The sequence below is a fragment of the Ylistrum balloti genome, unplaced genomic scaffold, assembly GCF_031769215.1.
Source record: "Ylistrum balloti isolate Yb309-2 unplaced genomic scaffold, AGI_CSIRO_Ybal_v1 Utg370390, whole genome shotgun sequence".
NCBI lineage: Eukaryota > Metazoa > Mollusca > Bivalvia > Pectinida > Pectinidae > Ylistrum > Ylistrum balloti.
Window position 1 is genome coordinate 49819 of NW_026782270.1, and position 23810 is coordinate 73628.

General features: G+C 35.7%; 2 protein-coding genes across 2 annotated transcripts; one reads left to right on the forward strand and one right to left on the reverse strand.

The window, feature by feature from the left end:
* Positions 1-15139, reverse strand: LOC132554290 (ubiquinone biosynthesis monooxygenase COQ6, mitochondrial-like). The gene is made up of 12 exons (XM_060218594.1): positions 14961-15139; positions 10530-10661; positions 9694-9752; positions 9058-9324; positions 8712-8819; positions 3964-4026; positions 3448-3555; positions 3062-3140; positions 2125-2251; positions 1077-1192; positions 364-530; positions 1-119 (listed from the first exon to the last, which is right to left on the reverse strand). The coding sequence occupies exons 1-12, from the start codon at positions 15136-15138 to the stop codon at positions 90-92; spliced, it is 1434 nt and encodes a 477-aa protein (XP_060074577.1). The 5' UTR covers position 15139; the 3' UTR covers positions 1-89.
* Positions 15140-15374: 235 nt separating this feature from the next.
* LOC132554292 (protein FAM161B-like) lies at positions 15375-23320 on the forward strand. Its single transcript, XM_060218597.1, has 5 exons — positions 15375-17094; positions 17276-17351; positions 18404-18571; positions 18723-18822; positions 20110-23320. The coding sequence occupies exons 1-5, from the start codon at positions 15375-15377 to the stop codon at positions 20326-20328; spliced, it is 2283 nt and encodes a 760-aa protein (XP_060074580.1). The 3' UTR covers positions 20329-23320.
* The last annotated feature ends 490 nt before the right edge of the window (positions 23321-23810 follow it).

Consider the following 23810-nt stretch of genomic DNA (forward strand, 5'->3'; position numbering starts at 1 on the left):
TTATCAATATTGTATAATTTCATTAGGCTCAACAGTAATAACAAAACATCAGAAGATACAGGATTCCAGTTAAACTGCTGACAGCACCATCAACCAGAGGCCCCTTTCACCAGATAGTCCTACAATTAACAACATCACTTTATTGAATTTTAATAATTAATAAAGTTAGCTAATTGCTCAAAATAATAAAGACGGTTATTTTTTTTTAACTGTTTAAAATTTTCATTACAATGGACAAAATTCAATTGATCAATTAACACCAAAAAGACTGGCAGTTTTCAATACCACTCAGACCTCTTGAACCTTTGTTTCACCTTATTGATAGTGATTACTTATAAATGAGTAACTTTATCAGTTATATACCTTAACAAAGGCCATGGAATTAGTGGCCTGGAGCCCTAATGATCTCAGGAGGACAACTGGGGTGAAGTCTGTATTGTAAAGTCTCTGTAGACCATCAATTGTTGCCAGAACAGGAATGACTGCTCGCTGTCGAGTTGTCTCATACTGTGTCAAGTGCAGCAGGGAACCTTACAAACCATCAAAATAAAACTAGAACTCTCATGAATTATTTCATATTAACATCATAAATCAGAACTGCAACTGATTTGCAACAGGCTATTATCATTCCATGCTGGTATCAACTTTAGCAAAATTCTTATTTGAGAGAACAATTCATAGATTTTGAAAGAGAGTGAAAAGACGAGAAATTACAGAGTAAGGTTACTATGCCAAGCTGTATGGGCATCAGGAACTCCCAACAGTTGCACTAAAGATTCACTGAAAGACAAGTCCTTAATTTCTACAGGTTTTTTCAGGAAAAACAAAATGAACTTCAATAATTTGCAACCTTTTCACTATGAAGTTTGAAACTTGTCTGAGAAAAAATGATTCTTAATATGTGGGTGAAGCTAGAGTGATAGCATAAAGTGCTATGTTTTCTTTGCTGCAAATGGAAAATAACACTGATGCTCATAAATAATGCTAAAGAGAAATTGTAACCTCACTGGACAAGGAAAAACAAAAAGTATGTCATCAGTTCCTCTCTCAATGAGAAGTCAATCATGACAGCTTACCCACATCACTGCCATTGGAAACAGTCTCAGCCAGAAGGTCCCGCAGACAAGCCACATCCCCAAACCCTAAGTTTACTCCTTGACCGGCCAGAGGATGGATTCTGTGTGCAGCATCCCTGTGAATGTGAATCATGTATCTAGTTCTGTTACTGTATTTGATCTCTTTAAGTTTCATTCCCCTATAAGTAATGCCCTAACTTTTCCTGGGAAAGAAGACAGGTATGCTTATCATTAATGAAAGTCTGTAAAAAGTTTGCTTAGTTCATTGGTTGTCTTCAAATAAAATATCCAACAATTAAGTAATTTGGCTGACCATTCAATCTTTTTCAAATTCAAATTCATTATGTTTCAACATACTTTCAACAAATTTCTGTAAATAGTTTTCAAAAGCACAGAGAAGTAAGGCATCCATTTTCTTTTTTCAATACAAAAAAATGGTCTGCATGTGGTTGAAGTGACTGTAAAAGTATACCTGGACTAACAAATACTATCCCTGCATTGTTCTGGTATGTTCACTGGTAGCAGTACACAGTTTCTGTTGTGGCCATTGGTGATTTTTTTTTGTTCATTAGATTACCTCATTATAAAGGTTTTAATTAAAATTAAAGAAAATAAATCCTTGCTAAAATTGGTCTTGTCATGTTAAAGTGGATAATGTGGGGTTTCATTTTTTCAGTAGGTAACCATGGCAATCACATGTCAGAAATCAGAGGAAATGTTTGATTTACACAAATTTTATCTCTCTACTATTAATGTAATGTATAAATATATATACATGTAATGATGTATTTTTCATAACCAATCTTCTATACCTGCAATCTCAAACATGACCAATAATTTCAGGAAAAATGCAAATTAACTATTTCCTGCTACCACAACCTTGTGGAAATGTCAGCAGAGACATCAGAAATAAGTTACCAGTAAATTCATGAGTAATGACTTGTTTTACATTGTGGAACAAGACAAAATTATCTATACATTTTACTGCTGGTTGTTACAGGTGACTAAACATCAAGATGAATCTATAATACTTGTAACAGGTTCTTACCCCAGCAATGCCACCCTGTGAAGAACATAATTGGAGGCATGAGTCATGGAAAGGGGGAAGGAAGCCCTACTGTTTGCCTCTACACCCACAACTGATGGCGGTATTTGCTGAAATGAACCACCTCCTCCTACAAAACAATAAGCAGTACCAGAAATGTAGACTTGCTTTTAAATGTTAGGGGATTATCATTAGTTTAAAACTAACAACTTCCAATATGATTCCATATTTCAACATAAAATGATGCAATAATGCATTTACTCTGTGTTATCCAGTCTATCTGCCTGCAGATGACTGTGGGAGCTTATCCCAACCCCTTTACCATAGTCTGGTGAAAATGCATATTTTGAGGGCAGAAGAAGTCATGTGATGCGTGATGTTAAAGTGTTATTTCAATTCCCTAAAAAGACACGCCTTCATGTCATGCCTTTATTCATTTTCATACATTCCAACTTATTTCAAAGCAAAACCTACCTTCATATATGTACATAGTGCATTGTCTATGTAATGATTATTTAATTTGAAAGAGACATAACAAGAAGCAATGCAATTACCAAAACCACCTTGTCTGAGATGGTCCATGGCTATATACCTTGAAAAACACAGCTAAATACATATCAACAACACCTTGGACTTAACTTTGTGACTGATTCATACAGCAGAAATCTTCAGGAAAATAATTTTTGTCCTATTTCTATACATGCTCTCAGTAATGAGTGAATTATATATTTCGAGACCAAATCAAATTTTATAATGAATAATATGAAAATATATAAATGAAGTGGTTGAAAAAGATCATTTTTATGTGACCTGTCTATCTGAACAAATCCCTCCTGACAAAAGACAGCAAAACTGAATAAAGACCTTATAACGTGAAGTACTAGTTAAATAGAGATGACTTAAAGTTTAACATGAGGGGACTATCATTAGTTTACCTCACCTTCCGTTGTTGTATTTAACACTCTTTGGAACATTTCCCCCGCCTTCACCACCAAATCATTCCTGTCTCGGTCATGCCACTAAGAAATCAGAAATCAAATCATTACAGTTTTTATCATTATCATTTTCAAACTGATAATAAAATCCTTTAAGTAATTCTTTGTATCACGATAACTTTGACCTTCATGTCATAACAATCAGCTTTCACAATCACCTTTCAAAATGAAATAAAGTCAAGTTGATCAATCCAAAAGCCCTCCTCTACAAAATAAAACATAATGGTAACGTAGTCTACATCCATTGATAACTAAGAAAAAACATGATTCTCATTAATGAATGGGTACAGAAAAGCTCAGGAAATCAATTGTAATGTTACAAAGGACTTACAAAAGCATCATTAACAGCATCAACAAAACTCTCCTCTGGGATTTCCTTCAAGTTCCTGGCAAGGTCAGGTGTTGTTGTCCATATAAGATTAGAATATTTATTGGACAGCTGAAACAACATCACATTTCAAAACTTAAATTATAACGATTTTATAGAACAAAACAAACACATTCAATCTAGTACTTATTCAGCAAATTCTGTATTATAACCAACCCCATGGAAATTATTTTTTCAGAAAATACTGTTCCTGTCTTGACCTCTAAATACATGTTAAAAATAGTGTACTTGTAACAGAAACAACTTCTGTGTGACAATTCAAACATTGTCATTTGAGATATTTTCAATTCAGATTGATATTACTGACTCTCTAGTGTAAACATGTACCAGTTAAAAAGTCACAACATTCAACAAATGATTAGCTGTTATATCTGGTAGACTGGTATGGTTTTATTTATAAGAACCGTCGGAAATGTTCATAGTAACCATGGTGTACTGCATATGTTGATTCTTACTCACTGGCAGCATGGCAATAGGACCTGTTGGCAAGAACCGTTGCCAAGCTACAGAGTTATCAACTGACTGAAAAGGCAATAAAAAAATAAAAGGTTTGCATGACAAAGAAAACAAGAGTCCCATGGACCTTAACGGTCATCTGACATAAAATACAAGATTTCAAATTTTGAACTTATTTCACCTGGATTTAAGAATCAAGGGCACTCAGCCACCACCTTGAAAGTGGGTTAAGGTTATTCATTTCAACAAACTTTGTAAACCTTCATCCCAGCATGCTACAGGCCAAATATCATCACCCCAGATGTTCTGGTTATTCAGAGGATGTTTGAAGAAACAAACTTTGGTCAGTGCCATGTCATGATCATTTCATGCCAGTTTTGGCCACATATACAGGTGATGGTGACAGAGATAGGGAGAGGTCACATATACAGGTGATGGTGACAGAGATAGGGAGAGGTCACATATACAGGTGATGGTGACAGAGATAGGGAGAGGTCACATATACAGGTGATGGTGACAGAGATAGGGAGAGGTCACATATACAGGTGATGGTGACAGGGATAGGGAGAGGTAACTTATACAGGTGATGGTGACAAAGATAGGGAGAGGTCACATATACAGGTGATGGTGACAGAGATAGGGAGAGGTCACATATACAGGTGATGGTGACAGAGATAGGGAGATGTCACATATACAGGTGATGGTGACAGAGATAGGGAGAGGTCACATATACAGGTGATGGTGACAGAGATAGGGAGAGGTCACATATACAGGTGATGGTGACAGAGATAGGGAGAGGTCACATATACAGGTGATGGTGACAGAGATAGGGAGAGGTCACATATACAGGTGATGTTGACAGTGATAGGGAGAGGTCACATATACAGGTGATGGTGACAGAGATAGGGAGAGGTCACATATACAGGTGATGGTGACAGAGATAGGGAGAGGTCACATATACAGGTGATAGTGACAGAGATAGGGAGAGGTCACATATACAGGTGATGGTGACAGAGATAGGGAGAGGTCACATATACAGGTGATGGTGACAGAGATAGGGAGAGGTCACATATACAGGTGATGGTGACAGAGATAGGGAGAGGTCACATATACAGGTGATGGTGACAGAGATAGGGAGAGGTCACATATACAGGTGATGGTGACAGAGATAGGGAGAGGTCACATATACAGGTGATGGTGACAGAGATAGGGAGAGGTCACATATACAGGTGATGGTGACAGAGATAGGGAGAGGTCACATATACAGGTGATGGTGACAGAGATAGGGAGAGGTCACAGAGATATACAGGTGATGGTGACAGAGATAGGGAGAGGTCACTATACAGGTGATGGTGACAGAGATAGGGAGAGGTCACATATACAGGTGATGGTGACAGAGATAGGGAGAGGTCACATATACAGGTGATTGTGACAGAGATAGGGAGAGGTCACATATACAGGTGATGGTGACAGAGATAGGGAGAGGTCACATATACAGGTGATGGTGACAGAGATAGGGAGAGGTCACATATACAGGTGATGGTGACAGAGATAGGGAGAGGTCACATATACAGGTGATGGTGACAGAGATAGGGAGAGGTCACATATACAGGTGATGATGACAGAGATAGGGAGAGGTCACATATACAGGTGATGGTGATGGTGACAGAGATAGGGAGAGGGAGAGGTGACAAAAATAGGGAGACATATACAGGTGGTGACAGAGATAGGGAGAGGTCACATATACTGTTGATAGTGACAGAGATAGGGAGAGGTCACCTATACAGGTGATGGTGACAGAGATAGGAAGAGGTCACATATACAGGTGATGGTGACAGAGATAGGGAGAGGTCACATATACAGGTGATAGTGACAGAGATAGGGAGAGGTCACATATACAGGTGATAGTGACAGAGATAGGGAGAGGTCACATATACAGGTGATGGTGACAGAGATAGGGAGATGTCACATATACAGGTGACAGAAGCAGAGATAGGGAGAGGTCACATATACAGGTGATGGTGACAGAGATAGGGAGGGGTCACCTATACAGGTGATGGTGACAGAGATAGGGAGAGGTCACATATACAGGTGATAGTGACAGAGATAGGGAGAGGTCACATATACAGGTGACAGAGATAGGGAGAGGTCACGTATACAGGTGATGGTAACAGGGATAGGGAGAAGTCACATATACAGACGATGGTGACAAAAATAGGGAGAGGTCACCTATACAGGTGATAGTGACAGAGATAGGGAGAGGTCACATATACAGGTGATAGTGACAGAGATAGGGAGAGGTCACATATACAGGTGATGGTGACAGAGATAGGGAGAGGTCACATATACAGGTGATGGTGACAGAGATAGGGAGAGGACACATATACAGGTGATAGTGACAGAGATAGGGAGAGGTCACATATACAGGTGATGGTGACAGAGATAGGGAGAGGTCACATATACAGGTGATGGTGACAGAGATAGGGAGAGGTCACATATACAGGTGATAGTGACAGAGATAGGGAGAGGTCACATATACAGGTGATAGTGACAGAGATAGGGAGAGGTCACATATACAGGTGATGGTGACAGAGATAGGGAGAGGTCACATATACAGGTGATAGTGACAGAGATAGGGAGAGGTCACATATACAGGTGATGGTGACAGAGATAGGGAGAGGTCACATATACAGGTGATGGTGACAGAGATAGGGAGAGGTCACATATACAGGTGATGGTGACAGAGATAGGGAGAGGTCACATATACAGGTGATGGTGACAGAGATAGGGAGAGGTCACATATACAGGTGATGGTGACAGGTGATGGTGAAAGAGATAGGGAGAGTTCACTTAGGCAGTGGATGGTGACAGAGATAGGGAGAGGTATACAGGTGATGGTGACAGGAGAGGTCACATATACAGTGATAGTGACAGAGATAGGGAGAGGTCACATATACAGGTGATGGTGACAGAGATAGGGAGAGGTCACATATACAGGTGATGGTGACAGAGATAGGGAGAGGTCACATATACAGGTGATGGTGACAGAGATAGGGAGAGGTCACATATACAGGTGATGGTGACAGAGATAGGGAGAGGTCACATATACAGGTGATGGTGACAGAGATAGGGAGAGGTCACATATACAGGTGATAGTGACAGAGATAGGGAGAGGTCACCTATACAGGTGATGGTGACAGAGATAGGGAGAGGTCACATATACAGGTGATGGTGACAGAGATAGGGAGAGGTCACATATACAGGTGATGGTGACAGAGATAGGGAGAGGTCACATATACAGGTGATGGTGACAGAGATAGGGAGAGGTCACATATACAGGTGATGGTGACAGAGATGATAGTGACAGAGATAGGGAGAGGTCACATATACAGGTGATGGTGACAGAGATAGGGAGAGGTCACATATACAGGTGATGGTGACAGAGATAGGGAGAGGTCACATATACAGGTGATGGTGACAGAGATAGGGAGAGGTCACATATACAGGTGACAGGTGTGACAGAGATAGGGAGGGAGAGGTCACATATACAGGTGATGGATGACAGAGATAGGGAGAGGTCACATATACAGGTGATGGTGACAGAGATAGGGAGAGGTCACCTATACAGGTGATGGTGACAGAGATAGGGAGAGGTCACATATACAGGTGATGGTGACAGAGATAGGGAGAGGTCACATATACAGGTGATGGTGACAGAGATAGGGAGAGGTCACATATACAGGTGATGGTGACAGAGATAGGGAGAGGTCACCTATACAGGTGATGGTGACAGAGATAGGGAGAGGTCACATATACCGGTGATAGTGACAGAGATAGGGAGAGGTCACATATACAGGTGATAGTGACAGAGAAAGGGAGAAGTCACATATACAGGTGATTGTGACAGAGATAGGGAGGGGTCACATATACAGGTGATGATGTTTTGAGAGTGTAAGAGGTCACAAAAAGAGACAATATTATTTAGATAGTCACATCTACAGATGATGTGGTAGAGATGTTATGAGGTCACATACACATATAGGATGTGTTTGAAATATTGACAGATTAAAAATACAGGCAATGATGTTTGAAATATCGACATATTAAAAATTCAGGTAATGATGTTTGAAATATTGACAGATTAAAAATTCAGGTAAGGATGTATGAAATATTGACAGATTAGAAATACAGGTAATGATGTTTGAAATATTGACAGATTAAAAATTCAGGTAGTGATTCATGTAATGATGTTTGAAATATTGACAGATTAAAAATTCAGGTAAGGATGTATGAAATATTGACAGATTAAAAATACAGGTAATGATGTTTGAAATATTGACAGAACAAATTTGCAGCAAGAGCTGCAGGTTGAGGTGATGAATTTGGATATTACCAGGTACATTACTGTAAGGTCACTGTGACAAGCATGGTAATATGAGTAAATTGTTCCAATAGCATGTCAGCACACTGACAATTAATTACTTATATTTGAAAACACTTCGCAATAATATCTCATATGTACCAAATTTCACTTCCCATGCACATATATTGTAATGTAAACACATGTCCTGTGAAATACAATAAACCCATTTTCTAAGCCAAGAAACAAAAACTTATATATTTTGTTTTTATCTGAGAGATCTTGTAAGGTCAAATTCTAGTTACCAGGTATTATAACATAAATCAATACAAAAATAAGGTTGTCATGAGACAAAAAAATCAGCACACAATATAAATCATCAGTATCATACCTCATCCACTTGAAGCGTGGCTACAACAGCTGTCTGATTATAATCCCTTTGTAATGTGTGAAATTCACCTGCTTTACGCACTGCAGAAAATATACCATCAGCTCCAATCTGAAACATGTTTTCCCATAAATGTTCAGTGAGCAAAGACTACCTGATATCCATGACTTATAATATAAAACATCAGTTTGTTAGAATGTAACTAAAGAAAAAAGATTGAAATGATGTTTGTTAATTTTTGTCTTGATTTTATTTTCAATTGATTGTATTTACCTTAAATTACATTTGTACATGACAATTCAATAATTTAATCCATTGCAACAACATAACATGAATTAGAATGACATACCAGAAGTTTTGTTTTCAGCACATGGTTGTCCTGTAGTCCAACAGTTACCCAGGAATTTTGGTGTGTTTCTGCATGTCCTGGTGTTACTCCTGGGATGATGTAGGATTTAGCCGATGTCTGATACCTGACATCCACACGGTCTGACACTGCTTCTAAACGCTTTCTCAGTGCTTCTTCTATAACATCATTCTCAGCAATATAAGCCATATCATCTAAGAGATTCTCTTTGCTGAATGCAATCAGGGAATCTGAACAGGAATCCCAAACCTACGAAAACAAATAAAAAATGGTTTCCCTACACCAGGGATGTTTCCCAATAAGGCTAAATCAATGATTCAAACAGAAGAATTTTGCGATCTAGTCTTTAATGACTGTGAGCCATCCCTCTGTCCCCTTGTCCTTAGGCTAGGTGGGATAAAGCCTCTATTTAAACAAAATAAATCCTGTTTACCAAAGGATGTTCAAGCTGGTGGATTGAAATTTTTTCAAACAGAACTGAAGACATTTGACCTTTTTTGAACTTAATTGGGCCACGTTCCTGTGGAGGCTAGATCTTTGTGTACATTGTATTGTAGTATGTGTATCTACCATATTACAAGGATAAGTAAGCTTAAGAGAAAACTGGTATATATGTACCTGCATTCTTTTCACAGGATGACATCGCATGTTTTCTACTTCTTCCCATGCACCAACACCTGACAAAAAAGTTTCATGTATATGCCAGTTTATAACATCAAAGAACAGATGTAGCATCTCTTAAATTTCTTTTACAAAACCATTTATAAAACCACTGATATTTTTTTCAATATTACATTGGCATTGTTCAGTCTGCAGGTATCTGGAATGATATGTCCACTAGGAGACAAATCTGTTTAGACATCATTCTAATGCAGGTTCTACATTTTTCTGCTATGCAATTGACAAGTGTATATTATACAAGAAGCCTAGCACCCTTGACAGTTACCTGAGATAAGCAATATTGAATATAAAGATTGAAGGGTAGCTATCAAGCCTCATGAAACAGAAATTGTGACACTGAATATTCACATGTGTATAATATAAAAGCTATCAGGATAGATGAATCCTTCAGTGTTGGAAACATTATCCATAGATTAGATTACTTAAGTATTTTATACATGTGGAGAAGTAGAGAGTACAATACTGATTACTTCAACCATGTTTGGCATTTGGAGAAAATTAGTCTTGACTCAGCCTAATGGGAATTCAACTTCAGCCAGTAGTACAGGTTGCCCTGAGAGTGCAAGGTCACTAGCTCAAGCCCAAGCAAGGTCACAAGATATTTGACATTACATACAACAAATGTTCTAACTCTTTTCCCTTTGATATCAAATGGAATTGACATTTTCATTATTTTGATATGATTTATCCCATTTTGTTGATCAGAAGGAAAGTGATAGGGTATGATTAGAAATATCCTAATGGAATTCAGAAAGATAGACTGTGTTTCTTACTGTTAAGTAAGTCTACAGATGATGGACTTATAGCACATGTTCTGTTACTGAATGTATCTGGCACAGTGTAGTTCTTCTTGGACGCAGCTTCCAACAACACAATCTTCTTGTCTTTTAGAAGTTCTTCATGACCTAGCATTCAAAATGTTTGAAAATATCAATTCTGAAAATAACAGCATCATTGATCAAAAGATTAGAAAACCTGTCAGATACTGTATCGCCTTGTCAGACTTATCTCGGATGCCAATAAATAGGCCATGCTTTCTTGCAACTTTTAGGCTGGGGAAATCCAACCATGCATGAATTATATTGAAAAAATGATGATTTTTAAATCATCACCTTTGAGAACTCATTTTTTATTTTATTTAACAATTGAGTTGTAGACAGAAAGATGAAAAACTAACTTATTTAAAAAGTTTACATTATAACAAAGAAGTTTACCAAGAAATTTTACTCATTTGAGTAAAAAAAGACCAAACCATAAAAACCTGAATCTAAGTCCTACGAAAAATTGCACACACAAACACTGATATCCACCACTTTCGCACAATGAATTTCTCTTCAATTTCATCAAAATGTCATTCCTCTTTGAATGATGATTTTATGTAATACATGTGTACATCAGGGTCACTGTATGCTAATTATAACTCAAGCGTTTCAATAATTAGTGATGTCATCAGAAACGGAAGTGCACACACACGTCCAATACTGATGTCGCCAATTTCAGGTGAGCGAATTAAGGTCGGATCTGTAGATTTTTTTATAAGTGTTTCATCGGTCAGTTTTTTTTTCAGTAAATGTTAAAGTATGAAAACATTTGAATTCATTTATATATTTGTTTGGTTGAAATTTATCAACGTAGAGTAGCTAGCGATATATGATTCTTAAGAGGTCAAAAACTAATGTGCCAAAGATACATATTGTCTCTGAAAGGGTAAGGCGATTTACTGAAACAGACCCAATTACTGAAACAAGACCAAATCAAGACTGAAACAGAGCTTTTTAAGTAGTTTGGCTGGTGTATTTTCATAACAAACCGCTAACATAATACATTTTAGTTTATTTTGTTAGCAAATAAAAGTCCATGATAACTGATATTGATTTTAAATGATCTAATGTAGTTACCGAAAAAGAACACAAAGTGAGAATACAAGGGGCATAACTCATACGTTCTTATTAATGATGTATTAACAGCCTGCATGCATCATGATTCAATATAGAAATAATTAATAATCATGTCTTTGATTTTTCCTTGGTTTCAGTATTTCCAGAATCCAATGCCTGACAGAAGAGATGAAAACTGACTGTAACAAAAAAAAAAAAAAAGATATTTCAGTTGATCTATTGAAAAAAAAAAATCAAAAACTCTTCAGTCATCTGACCATACAACAAGAAATAAACAATAAAACAAAGAAAGCCATCAGCTACAATGATCAATTAACTTGATGAATTCAATGAGTTTCAAATTAGAATATCATTGCATTGCCAAGGTCTCGGGAACAGAGACCCTACTTTCATGGAGACCCATTTATTTATTTATTTATTCTTATGTACGCAAGTGATTTCATTTTTCTTTTCACAAATCTTTTCTACTTTTCTCATTATATTCTTTATTTTGAAATCTCATTTTTTCTTTCTTTTCTTTCTATTTCTTTTCTTTCCTTTTGTCAATTTCATATAAAACATGTTACATATGAGCAAAATAACACTAAACAGAAACTTTATAAAAAGGGTATATTAAATTTTACAGTAATTATTTGAAATATGAACTGAATAAACAATTGAAAGAACACCATAAGAAGACAGTTTTAAATTATCAAAATTCTGTTATCATAAAACTTTGGCGCTGTAGATTGGCAGAGTGTTACAATTTCGTCACATTTGTCATCAAAACAAATGGAGTTGTCACTGTCAACTAGTCCATTGTCTCCAAACAGTTTTCCTACGATAATTTTTATTTCACTTCTGTCAATTTTGTCATTTTCTAGTCTGTCAACTGCATTTTGCTTCAAATGTCTTGTACAAAGTACTTTGTCTTGGGTCATGAAAGTTGTCGGTGATTGCGTTCACCATGAGTTTTGACTTGTCTACTCCCGTTAGTTTAGATCTAAGATATGAAAAGAATGTACAATAGGTCTCATAGTCCCTGTTGTCATGGATAAAGATAGGTCCTAGAAATAAAGGTTTTGTGTCAGTTCATACCACACTCAATTGTTTAAAACAGGAAGCTGAGTTACGTTAATTTTTAATATAAAATAACGTGTTAAACAGTGTTTTGAAGCAATCATACTTAAATACATTACTATAATAACGACAGAGAACACAATAATTTTAATTTACTTACCGCAGCAGTGCATCTCTGACATTGAAAATACCATTGTGGTCATGACAGCATTCAAAACAGAGGAAAGTCTTTTTATCGTTGGACCATTTAGCAAGTAGAGATCTTGACATCAGAACCCATTCCGCATGTATACAACAGTTCCAGAAACTACACAGGACATAATCGTTTACAATCCTGCTTGCATTTTTTGCAAGGATATTTTTTATATTGAAATTTGCGTGCACAACCCATGGTAAACCATAAAGTGTGTGACAAGATTTTGGGAAAAATGCAGATTTCATTCACACTGTCCATGGGACTTATTGTTTTATGAAATTTCAGGTACTCGTGAAAATGCGTGTTCAAACATATGATAATGGTGTTATTTTTACAAATTGGTCACGAGTGGCAATTCTTTTCACCTGGGCAATTAAACAAACACTTGTGGCGATTGTGAAACAAAGGGTTTTTAACAAGCTTTTCAACTATCTTGATAGCTTGTGATCTAATGAAAACAAAGGAAATGTTTGGAGAAATATCGCAGTAATTCTTTAATCAAACCCGCCCATTTGTTGAACAAAAATTCTTATTGGAAGGAGAGCTTTCCATGGGACCGCTCATTTACTTGCACAAATTTTAAACAATTTAAGTGCCAGTAAAACCATACCTTCAAGAAAAAAAAAAATGACGAAAGTTGCATTGTTCGGAAGTAGTTGCATTGCACGTCTTGGTGCATTTGGTAAGTATGACATGAAGATTCCTGGAGATGTAAGATTTTTTGCAGAAGGTGGGATGAGGGCTGATAGAATATTCACTACTCCGAGGTTTAAAAGATGACTGGAAGAACTGCTGCTCTTCAAGCCTGACACAGTTTATGTGTGTGTTGGTGGAAATGACATAGAAACAACTACTTCTCCAGCCGGTGTGTTTTCATCAACCCTTGCTCTGATAGACCTACTTCACTCAAGCGGCATAAAACAAATTTTGATGCAAGAGATTTCCAGACGGGGCAAATTCAGCAATGGCCTGACATTTGAAAACTTTGACAAACAAAGACGTGCCATCAACAAGAAACTTAAGACACAAAATAAAAGACAAGTTAAAGATGGACCAGTCATCTTACCCAAGAGCTTATTCTGAAGATTTAGTTCACTACAACAAGAAGGGGCTGCAGAAGTATTTCCATAGCGCCAGAAGACACCTATTATCAGCTCTGATAAATTGATATTTCAATATCATTTATTGCAAACAGCTCTTTTCAGAGCTACAAAAAAAATCATGAAAAGAACCATTTTTGTTCTTGAAATACACAATTCCCACTTAAATATTATTAACACATTACTTTCTCGATATCATAAGTTTCAATTAATTCCCAAAAATAAAGTAGGCCTGTGAATCCATGTCTAAAACAGATCTGTAGTCAATGAATAGTACTTATTTCAAAATAGATATAAAGTTTGAGTACATAAGTAAAATACAATACATTTTTTTTACCATTTTATTGCATTGCACACTTTCAACAAACTGTACATTATCCGATAAACAACTTGTATAAAAATCGGTAAGACACTTCTAAAGTGCAGTATGATACAGGTTCTGTTACAACAGTTCTGTAAGAGTTACGTCTCTTATATCCTCGTCTTGTTTCCGTTAAGCATTTCGTAATCAAAGTCAGTGTAAATCATACCATACTCAAATATATCTTATTTTTTTTTACCTAGAGAAGTATATTTGATTGACATTTAATAGATATGTTAGTAATCAGCATGATAAAACCCCTACAAATGGCTTGTTTCGGTCTTGTTTCGGTATTTGTGTCTGTTTCGGTAAATCTCTGTAACGCCATTCAGCATTGCAAGTTACACAACTATAATGTTCATTCATTGAAAATTGCTCGTTTGACATCTGATAGTTATTTAGAATCACATATTTCCTTCATAGTTCTATCTAATTCGTGATACAATTCACAAAGATAACATGATTCTCCACTTATTATTTTCTTCCTCGAGTAGTAATTACAATTTCAAATCTTAATGATAAGATCGAATAACATTTAATAAAACCAGAGATATATATCACACGATATATACATCTCTGACAAAACTTACCAAGTGCACATGCCATGGCAGTCCCGACCATGCCGCCACCCGATATCACAATATCAACTGTTTCTTCATTTTGAGACGCTGCAGTTTGTAGTTTTTTTGACGTGGTTGGAAGCATACGCATTGATCTAATAGTAGCGAAACACAACGTGCATCGTTTTAATGACATGGTGCAAGACATTTTGTTAAAAGCGTTAGAATGATCTCCCTTGATTGCATGTCACGCATAAAATGATTAAGTAATAACCATAAGAAAATAACTTTGGAAAATGAAATATGAATAATCGTGTTTAAAATTCTAAGATACACAGTCTCCATTTATGGGTATTTTATACTGTCTCGTTTTGATTAAAAAAAAAATAGAAATAATTTACTCCGTATCATCCGACATAGTTTCGAATCAACAAATGGCCGACGATGGCAACAGCACATCACAGTTTGGCTGTTTTGACGAATGCCTGTGTCAAACCTCCAGTTGATCCTAAAACAGGATTGTCAGCATCTTTTAATGAAAGAACACTTGCGTCACTCATCCACTATGGGGATGAATATGCAGAAGAAAAGGATGAGATGTTCGATGATGAGGGACAGACCCGCGGAGATTATTTGCCCGGTCTTGCCCTGTCGGATCCCGCCAGCAAGGATATTCCAAGGGAATTAAACAATTTGCCAGATGACAAATTTTATGAAAAGTTGATACAACTAAAAAGTGAGCATAAGAAAACTCTGGCAATATGTGAAAAGTTATACAATCGTAAAATTAACTCTGACCAGGGCGACAATGTGAACGGCTTTGTTTCCTATGCAGATTTTGGCAAAGTGCCAGTTCATTTAGCAAAAAACGAAGAAACATATATTTCAGAAGTAAATGGTGTCCAACCACCAGAAATGTTTTCACGAAATTCTCTTAATGAATCTGCAAGTAAGCCGCCTACGGGTCGACCAGCCCAGTCGCCAGGAATTAGGACTGTGCCCTCCCCTGGAATAAGGACATTGCCAGTTAAAAGAACTACTGTGCCAAAAGAAAGACCAAGCTCAGCACCAACAAGAAGTGGGTCACTAAATCTTGCACGTAGTTTAGAAGAGGAAGTCTGGTTGAAAATTGCAGCAGAAAGAAAGGCAGCCAGAGAGGCAAAAGAAGATGAGCCAGTGGAGAGATATGAAACAACCCAGTCTGAAACATATGAAACTCCAGAATTAACAACTGCCTTGGCGGACATTGATGACATGTGGGATAATTTTTCCATAGAAGAATACGCACCAAGAGCTAAAAGACCATCTTCAGCTACAGTCACTCGCAAAGAAAAAGAAAAAGAATGGAGACATAGAATCACTATACCAAAGCCTTTTAAAATGACTATTCGTGAAATGAACAAAGAAAAGAAAATATCACAGATACAGAAGGAACAAGAAGAAAAGTTACAGCAGAAATACAAGGAAGAAGAAATGGAATGTCAAAAGAAATTCAAAGCATCACCAGTGCCAGCCCACATATATTTACCAATGTATGATGAAATTGCAGAAAAGAATGAAACTCGAAGAAGATACATACAAGAATACAGCAAGGAATTACTCAAATCACAAGAAAGGCCATTCAATTTTATGAAAAGAGAGGAAGACAAAAAGAAGCACAGACGAGTGAAATCAGCACCAATATCTGATGATAATGTGAGGAAGTCTACATCATTTAAAGCTAAACCTGTGCCTACCTCAGTCATTGATAACAGTGTTAATGATAAGATCATGGAAGAGGAAGAGTACAGAAAAATAAGAATAAAAATGCGTTCAGAGGAACTTTTAAAAGCTGCAACATTACCTCCTAATATGGAAGCAAGAAAACAATATGAGCAAATTAAAAAGCGTGACAAACAAGTTAAAAACAAAAGAAAAGCTCAGTTCCAGCCAAAAGTAAATCATGAAGTACCAGATTATGATGAACTTTATAGACATTTCCAAAAAGAACTGGCACGACGCAAGCGTGAAAGAGAGTCAACTGTGGTTAAACCTTTTCAACTCAACACAATGCATCTTAAATCAACACAGGACAGGATTATTAAAGACATAGAGAGAGATGAAGAAAATATGAAGGAGAATAGATGGCCATACAAGAACCCTCGAGTCACACCAAGAAGTTTAGGTTGGTATTTTTATCTGACATCAATCAATGTTGTATCAGTTTATTTTGATATCATGACTTGTCAATCTAAAATATGAGAAGAACTAAAAACTGGAATTACGTATATTTGTAAATATTGTATGTGTACATGTTTTAATTGGCATTACTGGATACTTCCACTTAATTTTTCTTCAAATTTTAGGTACCCTATCTACTTCACTTGACTCCATTCCAGCAAAAAATACTGTGTCAGCCGACCTTAGGAACAATCACACAAGGTATTGAAATTCACATTTATAATCAATTTGCTGACCTAGAAAATCATAACACAGGGTGTTGCAATATATTTTCTCACCAGTGGCAAAACTAGATGTACTACCAAACTCTTATGTATCTGTATTATTTTTCTGCTGTTTTTCCTCTCTTTTTATTTCTACATGGTAAGCAGATGAAAGTTAAGATATTTGAAATTATTCTGAATATTCCTCGCACAGTAGAATCTACTTTTCTTATTAGCTCTTAAAAAGTAGTTGGATCAGGTGGGGGGAGCAGGTCAGGTAGTCTTTACATTATTTGTTTGTAAATTGTTCATGTTCTTATGTTCATATTCATGCAAGATTTCTAGATTAGTAACAGTGTAAATCAAATCTATTTCTTAGAAATGTATTGTAGTTAAGGAATCGCACAAGAGATACACCTTGTGCTGTGAATGAAAAACAACGTGGCAAGAAACTTTTTTATTTGAAGCATGGACATTCGAGGAAAAATTAATATGAGTAACTAAACTCCACCATATCAAAACCTAAAAGAAAAGTTTAAACTTTGTTGTCAGAGAATATTTGCAATTGCACCGGAGAGAAATGCACAAAACGTTTCCAGGGAAGCATGCCCTGGATTCCCTCATGAGGTTAGGACGCTATTCAATCCTCGGCCTCACCTGTAGTGAGTGGTTTGCATAGTAAAGATAAAGATACAACAATGTATCCAAATCCAATACTATGCCCCTGACTTAGAGTAAGTCTGCAGGAAGGTTTTAAACATTCTGTCTACTGCTGCATGCTAGGGTTTATACAAATAAACTGACTGTATACTGTTGTTACACTGTATACAAACGGATGATTAATTAAGAGACAATAAATAGTTCACAATAACACGTACATGTAGGTATCCACGGAGTAAATGTTTGTATATTAATTTGTGATTGGATCAGTCATATGTATGCTACTTGTCCTGATGAGTATAGCAAATGAACACCCGCTGTAATAGTGAATGTAGGAACCAGCTTCTATAAAAGTCAATGTTTAAGAATTGTGGGTTGTTAATTCTTCAGAAAGAAGCTTCACAACATGACAAATAAAGAACGCGAGCAGCTTGAGGCAGATAGAAAGAGAAGGATACGCGAAATGAGACTGAGGACACAGATCATGTCCAAGACAAGGGATGGGGAAAATGGTCGCACTCTAGAGGACACTTATAGACAAAAAGTTCGCACATTCAAGTAAGTACCCAGCAAAGTGATCTGTAATGTTATAAAGAAATATCAAATGGCCAGCTCGGTGCACATGAATTGGTAATTATGCTTTTAAGGTCTGTTACCATTTTTTGTCAAATTATAGCTACATATTAACATTCCCAATATATTTTTTCAGAAATGATGACCGTGCAAGAAAAGAGGAATACCAGAAGAGTTTGGAGGAAATGCAGGCGCGAGTGAACAAAAGACCTTTGTTGTTTCAACAAGAGAGTCAGGTGAGGGCACAATTTCCTGATACCGGTATATTTGTGACTGAGTTCTTTATATTGATACTTTGTAAACTAGAAAAATTGTATCTTTTAGCCTATTTAACATTTTGCTAACTATTTAGATTTTAAGCTGTAGATATACGGATATAGGATCCTGATTTGTCATTCTTCAATCTATTTCTTGTTATCATCATTAAGAGTTTGTGATGAAGCCATCCCAATATCCATTTATGGCATAGAAATAAAAAAAGACCCCATATTTCGTGGGATATGGCATTCAGGATATACAGGAGGGTCCAATTTAATTTGAAGAGCGCCCCATTTTAAACATACCTAATGCAAACCTTGTTTTTTTGCATGATATTTTTGATATTCAGACAGGCAATGTTGACATCAACATTTATAACTATGGCCCTCAGATCATAGAGATATTTTGCTTGAGGTCAGTAAGATCTCTGATGAGATTGATTTTAGTCAAAATTAATCCATCATTTGCTAGTTATGGGACCTTAAAAAGATAATTTGTTTTGTTTGTTTACAGCAAGTAACTTTAATTACCTTCGTTTGATTTGAACAAAATTTTGTATATTGCTTTATATCAATAAGATGTCGGATGATTTCGATCTTGATGAATGTATATCAACATTTGCCAGTGTTATGAGACTTTAAAATCCTTACAGAAGATAATTTTTTTGTGTCCATCAAATAACTTAATTTAGTTTTATTGTCAGACTTCAAGCAAATTTGTAATGAGTGTAATAATGAAAATAATACCAAGAGATGAGATAAAAACAGACAGTCTCCACTCCATTAGGCTGACTGCTTTAATTAAATTTTGCTTTCCTTAATTTGTCAAGTATGTCTCATAGTTAATTCTATCATACATAAGTCAAATTTCAATTTGCTTTGGATAACAGTTTTTGCTAGGAATTCCAGTTCGATACGACATTAAACCAGGTGTTTATTAGGAATTTGAAATGTTATGAGTTGAATTTATTTAATGATATATATATAAACAGTTATTACATTTTCACTGATCATATATGAGATTTTCCATTTGACTACCAGGTTTTTATTGTGTATCAATGTGACAAATAGCATTTTTACAATGTCATCAACAATTTTTATGACATTTCTTATCAAAATGGAAAATCCAAAACTTGCATACACCCAAATTATTTTTGTCTTGCTCCTATGAGTTACTATAACATTGTGAATCCAAGCAAGAAATAATAAGTAATTACAGAGGTAGAATTTTGATATGTATACTATGGTCACGGGTTTTTTTTTCAGGTGAATGCAAGAGCATCAGCAGAGAAGAAGTTTGCTTCAACTCTAAGGAATTACGGAATTGATGAGGACTTTGTTCAGAGTCGCAGTTCTCGAGCCGCCAGTGTTGTAAACGATGATGGTAATGAAAATTATGAAGATGACTTTGATGCAACATATGCAAAGTCTGTTGATGATGAAAAGTATGATGATTATGATGATGATGAGGTAGATGAAGCATGAGTTTTCCAAAATGTCAGTTTATATTAAAAGCTTTAAGAAAATAAAAATAACTACAACACAGAAACAAGTGACTGTCATCCAAAAATTGACACAAGGGTGTTATAATCATGAAGAAAGAAGTCTGATTACTAGACATTAGAAGTGCACAACAGTAGTAAGGTCTTATTGTTGATGGTCTTCAGTAAAAGTAGTTCATGCAGATCTCGCAAACAAGATTCAGAGGCATTTTGTTGAGTCTAAACTTTAAGAAGATATTTTATCATAGCAAGTTGTAAAAATGTACAAGTAGTCCTATAGCCACACATAATGATTAAATTAGTACTTGTACTGGCTTGTCACATAGTACAATATACAGTCTCTTATATTACATTCCTGCTTTTGATTTAAAGTATGTACACGTCTTTTGTATTACGTTAATATGTAATGAGACCTATATTTGCAACTATGACACAAGATGACCAGTTAAATTTGATAGATTCTCAATCAAACAAACGACCTGACATTACAGTTTTCAGTCAGTTGTTAACACTGAGTACCGATCCGGTCTTATAGTATAGCTCTATAACACAACATGGCAGTAGGTCGAACAAAGTTACCACCAGTAGTGAGAGTACCTTCTAAGTTATGTCTAAAATAAGTTGTTTTATCACATAGAAAGCTGTAATGTCTGATGAGGTATTTCGGGTTAGACACGAGATGAAACACTGCAACATGACAGGTAATCTTTCACTTTACCTGAGTGTCATCAATGTTTCCTTGTTTTATCAGCAGTTTACATGTTTTCATAAGTTTGCATATTTTTTTCCTTTTTTGGTTGGTTAATGTTCAGTGAATTTTGTATATATCTAGCTTGTACTAGTCATATAACTACCCTTGTAGTATTTTTTGTAGATAAATCTACTTTTTTTCAGAACTCTGTCAGGGTAATTCTATGCTGTATGTTGACCTTCTCATCCTGTATTTCTATAATGGTTTTGTCATAGTGTTAAGGCAACATAATGAGAAAGACGTGTATTGTCAAAAAGTACAACGAAAGGTTTCAGATTAGTGACAGAAGATTGACTAATGCTTGTATGTAGACATTTAAGTGATACTTCTAAAGTCAGCTTTGCCTTTTGGAATGTGGAGACCATGAAAACTGCATTCTTACATCTATAGTGTGTTATTCCTAATGACATAATGTACTGATATATAAAGTGGAGCAAATGAGTCTTCAATAGTACACTGTTTTTGCAGAAGTGATGTTCATTATTTGCAAAGTTGGCTGTTGGGTTCAGAACAAGGCCATGAATGCGTTCTGTTGCGTATACACAGAACTTGTTTTCAATGCAATCCTAGATTATTTAGCAAAAATCTTTCAATACTTATTTCAGTCAATCCTTCAATCAAATTGATCGGTGTAATAAATCAGGTACTTTTAGCAATCCACTGTAATATGTAAGTATACAGCAAGTTTTTCCCACTTTTACTGCTAATATGGTCATAGATCTCTTAAAGATATATGTACCACAAGTAACATTATCAAGTTCTTTTGTCTGACACTAAAAGGTATTTCTAATTGTAAGACAACATGCTTTACTAACTCTTAAAAATCTGTCCATATGACTGTTTGTAATATCCGTCCATATAATGATTACCAGTGGTACTGTATCCTTAGATGTAACAAGTTATTATCTATTTGTTGGAAACAAAAAAAATCCTTCCTTTTTTGCCTTTTCATTTTTTTATTCAGATTACAATCATTGTTAATCATACGTGAAGAAAGTGTGTATAATACACATAATTGTAAGATGGGAACAACATACTTTAACCCAGGTCACCCTGCTGATAGTAGTATGTATGCTTGCATTCAAAGATATGGTAGTTAATATTTATATTAGATCATCAGATCCTTTAACTTGTATATGTATACTGAGACTACATGGTATCTCACGTGTTCAAGCATAAACATATCCCCCAGATTGATTCGTCTTCGATACTCAAGAGGTTTCAATCACATTTACTCTCTGCACTCCTGGCGCATTTCCTGAAGGCTCAAGCAAAGTAATTTGATTGGTCTAAAGTGGGTTTCAGGAGAAATACTGATCAATCACAGACTGATACAATTTTTTGAAGCCAGTGCAACATACTATTATGTAACCTCAAGTTTCGTTTGATGTACATCAAAGGATCAAACTATTTTTCTTGTCTTATTCACAAGGTGTCACACATGAAACTTTCAATTTTGTCAAGAAATTTTCCACAGGGGTGAAGAGAGCAATAGTGAGCATAAACCAGGAGTATTAAGCATATAGTTGATGGTTCAATTGCACAACCTTTCTTTCTCTTTGACAAAGCAGCTTATTATTTTGACGGTGTTGATTTACACTGGTGAAACCTGATTTTGTTTTTGAGAACCAACTGAAATGTCCTGTTAATCATTTCTTATCATGATGCAGGACGGAGAAAATATTTCCTTTCTTCATTATATAGATTCGTGTTCCTCAGCTCATTAATGTGTGATTGCAAAATGAAGAAATTTTATTTTTGAATTTATTTTCCTATGTGAAAACATACAGAACAATAATTGCATGTACTTTCACTTCTCAGTAAATAAATTGATATCATAGATAGATCAGTGTATTATTAATTTATAATTAAAGTTGTGCACATTATTTGTGTTAAGTATCATTACTTTATTACTCCTACAACAAGCTGTTACAGTGTTGATGTATCTAAATTATCCATGACTAAATTGTAAGTCCAACTCACCATTTGTTAAAGGTTTCTTGACAAAAAAATCATTTGAAAGGGAGTTAGAGTAGACTAAGGAAATCAAGCTGTATAGTTGTGCGTCAAAAGTGTTTTCAACATAAACCGTGTCTGTCATCCCTCTACTGTACAGTCTTGTATGTAAACAGTTTCTATGTATGTATTCCTAACTTAAGACTTCGGTTGATATTTAAACCTTTTTGTACTGGAAGTAGCACAATACAATAAACTGATACTTTGTAGATCAATACCATTATCTGTTGTTTGTTCAAAGATTTGAAATCAGAAAAGGTCATGTATTGAGCTTGACTTTCATAAGTAAAATCATACTGTAAATCACTTCATCTGTGGTACAGATCATAGTTAATGTTTACTGTGATGACTTGCTACAGAGTTAAAATCTTACAATAAATAATCAATTGCAAGGGTCAAATATGACTTTTTCAGAATGACCAAGAGACCATAGAAAGTTTAGCCACAAACATTAGTGGTTCAAATATTAAAAATGGCACATGCTTACTCTCAAAGCCACAGGTCCAATGATGTGAACATTTTGAAAAAGTTCTAGACTAAATAACTGATTGTTTCAAGCAAATATTAGCTCAATCCCAGCGGTGGAACTTCAGAAGAAGTTTAATATTAAAAAAAAAATAATTACAGCATACTGCAGGTAAAACACAATGTCAATAGGAGAATTGATCACCAAACCACACACTTTGTATCTTTACCTG